The following is a 14,383-nucleotide window of genomic DNA, read 5'->3' on the forward strand; positions in this document are numbered from 1 at the left end:
AAACTATAATGGCCGAAAACTGAAAAAATAATGATTTTTTTCCCACATTTTTTCCTATTTTCACATTAAAACACATTTAGAATAAAATAATTCTTGGCATAATGTCCCACCTAAAGAAAGCCTAATTGGTGGCGAAAAAAACAAGATATAGTTCATTTTATTGCGATTAGTAATAATAAAGTTATAGACGAATGAATGGAAGGAGCGCTGAAAGGTGAAAATTGCTCTGGTGCTCAAGGGGTAAAACCCCTCAGTGGTGAAGTGGTTAAACATGTTCTTGAAGTACCCCTGATCTGCGAAAGGGTTTGATTGCTGTTAGTTCTGTTTTGTGGATGGTGCTGTGACATACAGTCGGGTCCATGAATATATGAAACAGCAACACAATTCTAACATTTTTGGCTTTATACACAACCACAATGGATTTGAAATAAAACGAGCCTGATGTGCTATAACTGCAGACTGTCAACTTTAATTTGATGGTATTTACATCCAAATCAGGTGAACGGTGTAGGCATTACAACAGTTTGCATATGTCCCTCCCACTGTTTAAGGGGTGGTGGTGTTGCGGCGTGCATGCGCATATTTTTACAATACGCTTCCGTGCACTTCTGTATTTCCAAAACAGGAAGTGAGTGCAAGCGTGCATCACTTCCTGTTTGGCTGTGAGCCAGAAGGTGATCACCGCGTATTAATGTGGTAATGCCCCAAGGCATGTTTTTGATGGTGCGGTGCAGTGCGGTCCCCGGACCGCACCTCACCGCCAACGCCATCCGATAGTCTGAAACCAGCCTCAGGCTGTGCATTCGTTATGTACAAACCTATTTCCTAAAAATATTGTGATGTAAAATGGAAAAAAAAACAGATGATGATTTGTACAACATTTAAACCTATGTTTGACTGAAAAGGCACAAAGACAACATATAAAATGTTGACATTTATCATTCATTGTTTTTAGAAAAATACTTTGATTTTTCATTTCAGCAGCATTTGGGACAAGGGCAATTATAGACTAAAAATGCTTTGTAATGCTAAAACAGAGCACACTTGGTAAAAACAACTCACAGCTAATTAGTTCAATTGGCAATAGGTCAGTAGCATGATTTGGCACAGTAAGAACATCCCAGAGATATTCTATTTTCTTTTTTTCAAAAGTTTCCTCCTAAGAGATAATTTTTCATCTTCTGTTTGATCTCTTCCCGCCATGCATTGAAGGGTTAAAATGGTTGGGTTGCACATGCACTCCTGCATTTCGTCAAGGTGCCTGGTAATAAGAGGCAAGAGTTTATGGTTCTAACTGATCACCCCCATAGTGGAGCACTCAGATGAGTGTCCACACCATATCTGAAGAGTAGAGATAAGGTCCCGATTCTTATTAGCTTGGGTGGGGTTGCTTATCAGAGCAATTGGATAGCACCATCAACCCCAGCCCTTATTACTGGGCAACCAAACCAAGCCAGGGGTTATCCAAAGAGCTCACGAGCTTGTCTGCAGTGGGTAGAGCGTTCCCCCTCCTCCCCGAAAAACACTCCACTACTGTTGACAGCCATGGAGTGCTGGTATGATGTAGTATGGATACAGAGGTGCCAGAAGGATAAAAAGATCTAGAACATTTAAAAATGAGGAGGTAATGAACATACGAGACTCTTTATACTTTATATCATTTATAGTCTATCCTGTAAGTACATGCCTACCTTGGAGCAGGCTGGGTGGGCGCACGCCCCACCTCCCTAGGACCTGTCTCTTCCCCTCCTCTCCCCTTCTCCCCCTGTCCCACTTCTCCCCCCTCATACCACTGGGTGCCCCATCGGCATGCTGTGGAATCCCCACTCATGGTCCACCCTTTCATCCCTCACCCTCCCCTCCCTTCTGCCCCTGCCTTTTCCTATTCCCTCCCCTCCCCATGCCCCTTCGCAAGTAGGATCAAGATGGTTTGGCTGTTCTTTTGATTCATAAGCATATAATTTTCCATGCTTTTTAATGCCAAACATCCGTTCTATATAACTCTGTTTATTTGTTCCATGAGATACTCCCCACACGTGGGGAATTCTTGATATTTTGGCTCGTTTGTTAACGGAATTACACTTTAATAAACACCCTTGGAACGAAAAATGAGGAGGTAGAGGTGGACTTACCTCCTCCGGGGAGACACAAGAAAATGCCGATCACTTTTCAGCAAAATAATTAATTTACATACTCCTATAAAATACAACGTGTTTCGCGGGAGTGACCCGCTTCCTCAGGCAATAAAATGGAGCATATACAAAACAGGTCTGGTTCTATGCCAAGCGCCTCTGTGAAGAGAGTGCTGGTAACTAGAGTTGAAGGGACACCCATGCTTACAGGGTTTCCTTCTTATTACTAGCTGCTATGGCTGGGAAGCAGAGTTTGTACATATCAACAAGAAACCCGCCCCACATTTTATTTTTCCATTCCTTGGAGTTGAACATTATCATCACCGTGAAAAGCCTTTGCCTTGCCTGAAATGATCCAGAAGGCTTAGGCGGTCACATAGTGCTGAGTGCTATTGCAACAGCTCACACATGAGATTAATTTCATACAATAAGGTGAATGTGCAGGTTACTACATTTCACAGGAATTCTAACCCGTCAACCCAGACCTTCCCTGTCCTCCTGTGAGCGCCTTATCAAGCCCCTTGTGAACAAGGGCCAACCACAGTTTTTCTATATTAGATCCCATCCTACATTGCTTATCCTCAAAAGTAAAGTAGCGCAAATTTCCAAGTCTTACCTCAAATTTTCTTCAATTCTCTTACTGTCCACCTCATTCATAAACTGCTTGATAAAAGCTTCATCAAGATCTTGAGCAAGTTCCTTCACCCATTTTGGGTCATCACCTGGAATACCAAAATGGCCAATCAGGAGACCAATGGCTAATATGACCCCTGCTCCCAGAACAATGCCCACGATCTTCAGCCAGTTCATGGTTCCTCACAGATTGGAACCCGGTGAAGTCTTATGAAGAGAGGACTCTTTATACTCGCCCTCTGACCAGGAACCCTCAGCACAGATAGTGACTAAGATAAGGATCTTCATGTTTCCTAACCTGGAAATTGTTGCAGTTGGGTTAAAGATTACCAAAATAAATTACAGGATGGCACAGCTAGCCTGATGTCCTTTGCACATTGCCTGTGGAATCAATAAGGAAAACATAGACCATATAGTGATTTGGTAATTAATTTTTATTTTTTTATTATACGCGAGTCCACAAAGAGGCCGGCTTCTTAAGTGGTTTGTTCAAATGTTCTCTTTAATAAACATTTTATTAAAGGACACCCGAGGTGAAAATAAACTAATGAACTAAACGATTGTACCTATCTTCCTTCTCCGAAAAATGACTTTTTAAGATAGTCCACAGTTTTATTTTATGTTTTAATCTACTTTTTAATTTTTAACTGTTTTATTGTTTTTGCTCAATGACACATTCATTAAAGCATGCCAGAGCTAAAATCTATGAACTATTAACCCTTTTTTTTATCTCTTTCTGCACTTAGAAGCCATTTTCTGCTAGGAAAGTGTTTTATAGGTGTTATTTATTATCAGTGAGGTTCAAACTGTAGTCACTTCCTGTCTGAGTCAGCCACTTACATACTTGATATTTAACTCTTTCAGGCAGATAAAGAAAAAAAGAAACACAGCATAGTTATTTGTGTGCTAGGCACTGTACATACCCATGTCTATCTCATCATGTCACATGTCACCTCGGGTATCCTTTAAGCTTGGCTCCTATAGTTTAATAAAAAGGTCATTAAGCATGGCTCCTATAAATTGTATGATGGTGATGGAGCACAAATAAGACTTGCTTCTGACTGCTTTGCAGCCAGTCACTAATAGGGCCTGGCACTGAGGTCACACGTTGTCTGTAGTTACGTTCCCTAAGTCTTTACTGCCACAGTCAACAACTTACTATTGATTTGGCACTTTGTATCTTAGTGCGGGTCTTGGGATGTATTTGTGGGCAAGGAGCTGAATTGGTTGAGAAATTTAGTGACTGTATTGTACAGTATAATCTCGTTATAGTAAACTGATATAGTAAACTGATATATTATTATTTAGTATTTATATAGCATCCACATCTTAAGCAGCGCTGTACAGAGTATATTGTCTTGTCACTAACTGTCCCTCAGAGGGGTTCACTATCTAATCCCTACCATAGTCATATGTCTATGTATGTATTGTGTAGTGTATTTTATTGTAGTCTATGGCCAATTTTTAGGGGGAAGCCAATTATCTTATCTGTAAGTTTTTGGGATGTGGGAGAAACTGGAGTGCCTGGAGGAAACCCACACAGACACTGGGAGAACATACAAATTCCTTGCAGATGTTGACCTGGCTGGGATTCGAACCGGGGACCCAGCGCTACAAGGGGAGAGCGACATCGAATACACCACTGTGCTGCCTTTATAGTAAATATTCGGGTATAGTAAACTAATGTCGAAGTTCCAGTCAAGAACCATCATAAGTACAGTGGTGTGAAAAACTATTTGCCCCCTTCCTGATTTCTTATTCTTTTGCATGTTTGTCACACTTAAATGTTTCTGCTCATCAAAAACCGTTAACTATTAGTCAAAGAAAACATAATTGAACACAAAATGCAGTTTTAAATGATGTTTTTTATTATTTAGTGAGAAAAAAAACTCAAAACCTACATGGCCCTGTAACCTAATAACTGGTTGGGTCACCCTTAGCAGCAATAACTGCAATCTAGTGTTTGCGATAACTTGCAACGAGTCTTTTACAGCGCTCTGGAGGACTTTTGGCCCACTCATCTTTGCAGAATTGTTGTAATTCAGCTTTATTTGAAGGTTTTCTAGCATGAACCGCCTTTTTAAGGTCATGCCACAACATCTCAATAGGATTCAGGTCAGGACTTTGACTAGGCCACTCCAAAGTCTTCATTTTGTTTTTCTTCTGGTGTGTTTTGGGTCATTGTCCTGCTGCAGCACCCAAGATCGCTTCAGCTTGAGTTGAGAAACAGATGGCCGGACATTCTCCTTCAGGATTTTTTGGTAGACAGTAGAATTCATAGTTCCATCTATCACAGCAAGCCTTCCAGGTCCTGAAGCAGCAAAGCAACCCCAGACCATCACACTACCACCACCATATTTTACTGTTGGTATGATGTTCTTTTGCTGAAATGCTGTGTTACTTCTACGCCAGATGTGACGGGACACGCACCCTCCAAAAAGTTCAACTTTTGTCTCGTCGATCCACAAGGTATTTTCCCAAAAGTCTTGGCAATCATTGAGATGTTTTTTAGCAAAATTGAGACGAGCCTTAATGTTCTTTTTGCTTAAAAGTGGTTTGCGCCTTGGATATCTGCCATGCAGACCGTTTTTGCCCAGTCTCTTTCTTATGGTGGAGTCGTGAACACTGACCTTAATTGAGGCAAGTGAGGCCTGCAGTTCTTTAGATGTTGTCCTGGGGTCTTTTGTGGCCTCTCGGATGAGTTTTCTCTGCGCTCTTGGGGTAATATTGGTCGGCCGGCCACTCCTGGGAAGGTTCATCACTGTTCCATGTTTTTGCCATTTGTGGATAATGGCTCTCACTGTGGTTCGCTGGAGTCCCAAAGCTTTAGAAATGGCTTTATAACCTTTACCAGACTGATAGATCTCAATTACAGTACTTTTGTTCTCATTTGTTCCTGGATTTCTTTGGATCTTGGCATGATGTCTAGCTTTTGAGGTGCTTTTGGTCTACTTCTCTGTGTCAGATAGCTCCTATTTAAAGAGAATCTGTACTCTGAAATTCTTACAATAAAAAGCATACCATTCTATTCATTATGTGCTCCTGGTCCCCTCTGTGCTGTTTCTGCCATTCTCTGCTGCAAACCTGGCTTGTAATTGCCAGTTTTAGGCAGTGTTTACAAACAAACTAACCAGCTTCTAATAGGCTCAGCTAAGCAGAGTGTGTTAGTCACACAGAGCCTGCAGGGGGTGTGTACAGCTTCTAGCTAATCACAAGCAGCCCTGCACATTCCAGTCTGACTGCCTCAGCCTGACTGTGCCGACTATAGAGAGAAGATTAGATCATATAACAGAGATAACACAGCTACTGTGCAATTAGGAAAAGCTGCAGTAAGCCAGACCACATTAGAAAAGGCATAGGAACTTATAGCATAGAAGAAATAAAGATAAACAATTTGTTACAGAGTCTCTTTAAGTGATTTCTTGATTGAAACAGGTGTGGCAGTAATCAGGCCTGGGAGTGACTACAGAAATTGAACTCAGGTGTGATATACCACAGTTAAATTATTTTTAAACAAGGGGGGCAATCACTTTTTCACACTGGGCCATGTAGATTTGGAGTTTTTTTTCTCACTAAATAATAAAAACCATCATTTAAAACTGCATTTTGTGTTCAATTATGTTATCTTTGACTAATAGTTAACGGTTTTTGATGAGCAGAAACATTTAATTGTGACAAACATGCAAAAAAATAAGAAATCAGGAAGGGGGCAAATACCGGTAGTTTTTCACAGCACTGTATATGGGAGTAATGCCTGATATAGAAAACTCTGGTTTTGGCCTAAAACCCTGGTATAATAGAATTCCTGTTACAGTAGACCTGTGTTTTGGCCCTTGCAGTATTCTGTATCCAGCTATAGTGGAAAGTGGGCGGGCTCGTGAGGCATACATCAGTCGGAGACCCGTGAACTGTGGTCAACAAATTGTACTCTACTCGCTATCTGCACACTACTCTGGGCCTGCGTGGATTACTTCAAAAGCGCCAGCCAGTGAGACCTATACTTCCTGTGTAAGCTGCTGCCTGATTACTGAGGGAATTGCCTATCATCTTTGACTTGCTTGTGCATGGCTGCAATGCTACAGAATCATCCAGGCTGCACAGAAATGTGGACATAGGAGCAAACTATCAGTACTGTACCTGCATTAACTGGTGAGATCTATGCTTCCTGCGCAAGCTGTTGCATAATCATTGCATGCAAATCCTTGAATAATTGAATGTTGATCTAGCTTAGACACTGCTCGCTGGCTGAACCATTGAAAAGACTGAATTCAGAAATAGTATCATAGCAAACTTCATTTCTGATATACTAAACCACTTTTCCTGGTTCTTTGGAGTTTATCTTAAAGGAATTCTACCGTATTGGTTTTTACTAAACATTGTTTGCCTAGTAAAGTAGTATGTAGAAATATTTTTTTTTTGTATTTTCGAGTCAGATTCTTTTTCCTGGAGAGTCTGGGAAATTTTGACAATTTGCTTTATACACACCTAATATATGGGTATAAACATATTGTATTGGTAGGCCATAGCTCCCAACTGTCCCTCTTTTGGAGGGACAGTCCCTCTTTGGGAGCCCTGTCACTCTTTCCTCCCCATTTGTCCCTCTTTCAGGACTTTGTCCCTCTTTCTATGTAATATATATATATATATATATATATATATATATATATATATATATATATATATATATATATATATATATATATATACACACACACACACACAGTGGGTTGCAAAAGTATTCGGCCCCCCTGAAGTTTTCCACATTTTGTCATATTACTGCCACAAACATGCATCAATTTTATTGGAATTGCACATGATAGACCAATACAAAGTGGTGTACACATGAGAAGTGGCACGAAAACCGTACATGATTTCAAACATTTTTTTACAAATCAATAACTGCAAAGTGGAGTGTGCGTAAATATTCGGCCCCGAGTCAATACTTTGTTGAACCACCTTTTGCTGCAATTACAGCTGCCAGTCTTTTAGTGTATGTCTCTACCAGCTTTGCACATCTAGAGACTGAAATCCTTGCCCATTCTTCTTTGCAAAACAGCTCCAGCTCAGTCAGATTAGATGGACAGCATTTGTGAACAGCAGTTTTCAGATCTTGCCACAGATTCTCGATTGGATTTAGATCTGGACTTTGACTGGGCCATTCAAACACATAGATATGTTTTGTTTTAAACCATTCCATTGTTGCCCTGGCTTTATGTTTAGGGTCATTGTCCTGCTGGAAGGTGAAAGGCAAGTCTTTTGCAGTCTCCAAGAGGTTTTCTTCCAAGTTTGCCCTGTATTTGGCTCCATCCATCTTCCCATCAACTCTGACCAGCTTCCCTGTCCCTGCTGAAGAGATGCACCCCCCGAGCATGATGCTGCCACCACCATATTTGACAGTGGGGATGGTGTGTTCAGAGTGATGTGCAGTGTTAGTTTTCCGCAACACATAGCGTTTTGCATTTTGTCCAAAAATTTCAATTTTGGTCTCATCTGACCAGATCACCTTCTTCCACATGGTTGCTGTGTCCACCACATGGCTTGTGGCAAACTGCAAAGGGGACTTCTTATGCTTTCTGTTAACAATGCCTTTCTTCTTGCCACTCTTCCATAAAGGCCAGTGGCGGCGCCAGAGGGGTGCTTGGGGGTGCTCAAGCACCCCCTAAATTTGTCCAAGCACCCCCAAAGCACCCCCTGGCGTGAACTGACTTCAGGCGTCTAAGAGACGCCAAGTCAGTTCACAGCGGCAGCCCGGAGCAGCAGGCAGGGCTACAGTAAGATGGCCGCCCAAAGCCCTGCTCTGCAGACTTGGAGTCTGCAGTGCAGGGCTTCGGGCGGCCATTTTCCCGTAGCCCTGCTCACCGGGTAATGCAGGCTGCAGGCAGGAAGGAAGAGGATCGTGGGAGCTGAGCTGCGTGCCACAAGGAGGTCGGAAGAGGAGGAGGTCGGAACAGGAGGTCTTCTGACTAGGTGAGTAAATGGGTTTTTCTTTTCTTTTTCAGATGGTGCTGCTGAATGGGGTCAGAACTGCTGAGCATTGTGCATATTGGGGTCATATCTGATAAGGATTGTGCATATTGGGGTCATATCTGATAAGGATTGTGCATATTGGGGTCATATCTGAGAAGGATTGTGCATATTGGGGTCATATCTGATAAGGATTGTGCATATTGGGGTCATATCTGATAACAGTTGTGCATATTATTATTATTATTGATTTATAAAGAGCCAACATATTCCGTGGTGCTGTAAAAAGTAAGAAACAAACATGGGGTACATATTAATACAGACAATGGTGTACACCAATATACAAGATACATAATTAGTGACAAAATACAAAGAATGATACAAAATACAAATTATCGAATTGGTAATGACAGTGATAAAATTAACATGATGAATAAAATGTATAATGGTTACCAAGACACAAAAGGGGGAGAGAACCCTGCCCTTGCGGGCTTACAATCTAAAGGGAATGGGGGGAAACAAGAGGAGGGGTAGTATGCAGCAAATATATAGAGGCAGTGTGTTTTAGGACACCTAGTAGGAGTGCAATTTGCTCTTAGGACAAAGGGAAGTGGCCTAAGGTAGCGCATATTGGGGTCATATCTGAGAACGGTTGTGCATATTGGGGTCATAGCTGATAACGGTTGTGCATAATGGGGTCATATCTGATAACGATTGTGCATATTGGGGTCATATCTGATAACGGTTGTGCATATTGGGGTCATATCTGATAACGGTTGTGCATATTGGGGTCATATCTGATAACGGTTGTGCATATTGGGGTCATATCTGATAACGGTTGTGCATAATGGGGTCATATCTGATAACGGTTGTGCATATTGGGGTCATATCTGATAACGGTTGTGCATTTTGGGGTCATATCTGATAACGATTGTGCATATTGGGGTCATATCTGATAACGATTGTGCATATTGGGGTCATATCTGATAACGATTGTGCATATTGGGGTCATATCTGATAACGATTGTGCATATTGGGGTCATATCTGATAACGATTGTGCATATTGGCGTCATATCTGATAACGATTGTGCATATTGGGGTCATTGAACATGTTTTTTGTTCAAATCTGCTCACATTATGTGAATTTTCTGGGGACAGGGTCACCAAAACTTGGGCCCTCTGTCTTTGCGTTGCACTTTTAAAGGGAACCCGAGGTGAGAATAATATTGAGGCTGCCATATTTATCTCCTTTTAAGTAATACCAGCTGCCTGGCTGCCGTGTTGGTCCTCTGCCTCTAATTCTTACAACCATAGACCCTGAACAAGCATGCAGCAGGTCAGGGGTTTCTGACAATATTGTCAGAACTGACAAGATTAGCTGCATGCTTGTTTCTGGTGTAATTCAGTTCACTACTGCAGCCAATAGATCAGCAGGGCTGCCAGGCAACTAGAATTGTTTAAAAGGAAATAAATATGGTAGCCACCATATCACTCTCACCCTGGGTTCACGTTAAATTACAGTTAGCCCCACCCTCATCCGGTCATGACCACGCCCATTTGTTCGCTGCGGCGCGCGCAGGTTGTAGCCACACCCGTTTTTTGCCGCGGCATGCAAAGCGTGACGCAGGTCGTCAGCTCCCCCGGAAATTGGTCCAGCACCTGCATAGCACCCCCTAAAAAGAATTCCTGGAGCCGCCACTGATAAATACCAACTTTGTGCAGTGCACGACTAATAGTTGTCCTATGGACAGTCTCCCACCTGAGCTGTAGATCTCTGCAGCTCGTCCAGAGTCACCATTGGCCTCTTGACTGCATTTCTGATCAGCGCTCTCCTTGTTTGGCCTGTGAGTTTAGGTGGATGGCCTTGTCCTGGTAGGTTTACAGTTGTGCCATACTCCTTCCATTTCTGAATGATCGCTTGAACAGTGCTTTGTGGGATGTTCAAGGCTTTGGAAATCTTTTTGTAGCCTAAGCCTGCATAATAGTTGGGCGCATAATCCGAAAATCCACGGATATTTGCGGGTATCCAGATCTGAAATACTGAAACTAAGGTGATGACGTCCTGGAGCCAATTAGAGGGCTCCCAGCAGAAGCCCTAGCAACCAATCACAGAGGGGAACCCTGGCCAGCACCACCTGACCTCATTGAGCCAATCAGAGGGCTCCCAGCCTAACCCCTGCCACCCAATCACAGAAAGGAACACTGGCCAGCCCCCCCCCCCTGTATAATGAGGAGGGCTGCCATGATGAGACAGATAGTCCTGGCTTGCTGAATGCTCGCTGAGAGACATGCTCCAGTTCTGGTGGCCTAGCAAGGGCTGTACACAGTTATAAACCTAAAGCTGTTCATTGATTAACCCCTTCACTACTATCACTACTCTATTGTTAAATCGTTAATTAGCTTGATTGATGTCATAGTGTGACAGTCAGTGTGTGCTGCAGTGCTGCTGCAGCAGCTATGTGTCTGTGTGTGTGCTGTGCACACACCAGTCCAGCTGCTGTCTGCCACGTGCAAACACGTGCAAAGTGCCACGTGCAAACATGTGCAAAGTGCCACGTGCAAAGCGCCATGTGCCACTTTGCACGTGGCACTTTGCACGTGTTTGCACATGGCACTTTGCACGTGGAACTTTGCACATGGCACTTGGTTTGCACTTGGCACTTTGCACACAATGGGCCATATGCAATTCACTTTTCACCTGAGTTTTCTCCTAGGTGAAATCTTCACAACATGAAAATAAAATGCTTTTTTAACCACTAGCAAGCAATCAAATGCTCAAAATAATTTTGATAGTACTTTTTCACCTACTTTTTGGTACTTTTTTCCATTGCAAAGTGTTAAAAAGTTATTTTAAATCAAAGATGAAAAAATATCTCCTAGGAGAAAACTCAGGGGAAAAAATGAATTGCATGTGGCCAAATGCGGGCTGCACAACCGCTGTCTGGAGCCTAGGCCTGGTGTTAATTGACAGCCTTATTTTTTTTTGGGGGGGGGGGGGGATTTTAAGTCTCCACATCATCAATTAGTGTTCCCCTTTGCAAAATAATGATGATACATGCCTCATTGACCATAAAAACCCTTTTAAGGCAATTTAAAGGGCACGTCCGGTTTTTCTATCCAGATATCCGAATCCGGCCAGATATCCCGGATACTGGGGTCGGATATCCGATTCGGATTGGAAAATTTTGAACTTGGATATCCGACCCGGATCGGATATCTGGGTATCCAGATCCGAATTAGTTCCAGATAGTGAAAATTGGTATCCGAGCACCCCTGTAAACAGTTTCTAATAACTTGACCAACTCCAGAGTCTGACTTAAAGCCTTGAGTCTTGTCATGTTGTCCCTAACCTTTGGAACGCCTTACCACACCCAGTGAAGACAGCTTCAACCCTGAAGATGTTTAACCCAGGGGTCTCAAACTCAATTTACCTGGGGGGCCGCAGGAGGCAAAGTCAGGATGAGGCTGGGCCGCATAAGGGATTTCACAATCGCGGCGCATCGCCGCCTCTGCCCGCCCCTCTCACTCTTTCTTCACAGAGAGGGGCGGGGAGAGGCGGCGATTGACGTCAGGAGGGGCAGAGCTGAAGCTGAAAGCTCTGCCCCTTCCAGGAAATGCCGGCGGATTGCCCCCCCCCCGGGCGATTTGGGGGCTCTGCAGCCCTCGTTTAGCGGTGGGGATGCGGCGGATTACTTGGGAGCACTGAAGCGAACTATAAGGAAGCTTTTGCCGGCGAGGACCACAAAATATTGTATCGAGGGCCGCAAATGGCCCGCGAGTTTGAGACCCCTGGTTTAACCACTTGAGGACCGTGGGCTTTACCCCCCTTAAAGAGAAACTCCGACCAAGAATTTAACTTTATCCCAATCAGTAGCTGATACCTCCTTTTACATGACAAATCTATTGCATTTCACAAACAGACCATCAGGGGGCGCTGTATGACTGATATTGTGGTGAAACCCCTCCCACAAGAAGCTCTGAATACCGCGGTACTCTGGGCAAACTGCCACAATGTAACAATGTTCACAGACAGGAAATGGCTGTTTACAGCTGTCTGTAACAGCCAGAACAGCTAAAAACAGCTACATAACCTGCCCACAGTAACAATGTCACCATGTAATACATGTCAGAATGTGAATCTGGGAGGGGAAATATTTTACAATGAGCAAACACTGACTAAATAATTTATACATAATTATTGTAAAAATGAAGCACTTTTTTATTACATTATTTTCACTGGAGTTCCTCTTTAAGGACCAGGCACTTTTTTTCCATTCAGACCATTGCAGCTTTCACGGTTTATTGCTCGCTCATACAACCTACCACCTAAATGAATTTTGGCTCCTTTTCTTGTCACTAATAAAGCTTTCTTTTGGTGCTATTTGATTGCTGCTGCGATTTTTACTTTTAATTATATTCATCAAAAAAGACATGAATTTTGGCAAAAAAATGATTTTTTTAACTTTCTGTGCTGACATTTTTCAAATAAAGTAAAATTTCTGTATACATGCAGCGCGAAAAATGTGGACAAACATGTTTTTGATAAAAAAAAAAACCATTCAGCCTATATTTATTGGTTTGGGTAAAAGTTATAGTGTTTACAAACTATGGTGCAAAAAGTGAATTTTCCCATTTTGAAGCATCTCTGCCTTTTCTGACCACCTGACATGTTTCATGAGGGGCTAGAATTCCAGGATAGTATAAATACCCCCCAAATGACCCCATTTTGGAAAGAAGACATCCCAAAGTATTCACTGAGAGGCATAGTGAGTTCATAGAAGATATTATTTTTTGTCACAAGTAAGCGGAAAATGACACTTTGTGACAAAAAAAAAAAAAGTTTCCATTTCTTCTAACTTGCGACAAAAAAAAAAATGAAATCTGCCACGGACTCACTATGCTCCTTTCTGAATACCTTGAAGTGTCTACTTTCCAAAATGGGGTCATTTGTGGGGTGTGTTCACTGTCCTGACATTTAGGGGGTGCTAAATTGTAAGCACCCCTGTAAAGCCTAAAGGTGCTCATTGGACTTTGGGCCCCTTAGCGCAGTTAGGCCGTATTGCCGTGGTATTGCCGTACTCAGGAGAAGTAGTATAATGTGTTTTGGGGTGTATTTTTACACATACCCATGCTGGGTGGGAGAAATATCTATGTAAATGACAATGGTTTGATTTTTTTTTACACACAATTGTCCATTTACAGAGATATTTCTCCCACTCAGCATGGGTATGTGTAAAAATACACCCCAAAACACATTATACTACTTCTCCTGAGTACGGCGATACCACATGTGTGGCACTTTTTTGCACCCTAACTGCGCTAAGGGGCCCAAAGTTCAATGAGTACCTTTAGGATTTCACAGGACATTTTTGTTTCAAGACTACTCCTCACGGTTTAGGGCCCCTAAAATGCCAGGGCAGTATAGGAACCCCACTAATGACCCCATTTTAGAAAGAAGACACCCCAAGGTATTCCGTTAGGAGTATGGCGAGTTCATAGAAGATTTTATTTTTTGTCGCAAATTAGCGGAAATTGATTTTAATTGTTTTTTTTCACAAAGTGTAATTTTCCGCTAATTTGTGACAAAAAATAAAATCTTCTATGAACTCACCATATTCCTAACGGAATACCTTTGGGTGTCTTCTTTCTAGAA

The 14,383-nt window shown here is 42.4% G+C and overlaps 1 protein-coding gene across 1 annotated transcript in view; it reads right to left on the reverse strand.

The window, feature by feature from the left end:
* Positions 1-2,942, reverse strand: part of LOC137570376 (aminopeptidase NAALADL1-like) — a 68,187-nt gene extending 65,245 nt beyond the window's left edge. Inside the window, exon 1 of the mRNA XM_068279051.1 lies at positions 2,749-2,942. Coding sequence (XP_068135152.1) covers positions 2,749-2,942 — 194 coding nt within the window. The remainder of the gene's footprint in view (positions 1-2,748) is intronic.
* Between the last annotated feature and the right edge of the window lie 11,441 nt (positions 2,943-14,383).

This window comes from Hyperolius riggenbachi, chromosome 4, assembly GCF_040937935.1.
Source record: "Hyperolius riggenbachi isolate aHypRig1 chromosome 4, aHypRig1.pri, whole genome shotgun sequence".
NCBI lineage: Eukaryota > Metazoa > Chordata > Amphibia > Anura > Hyperoliidae > Hyperolius > Hyperolius riggenbachi.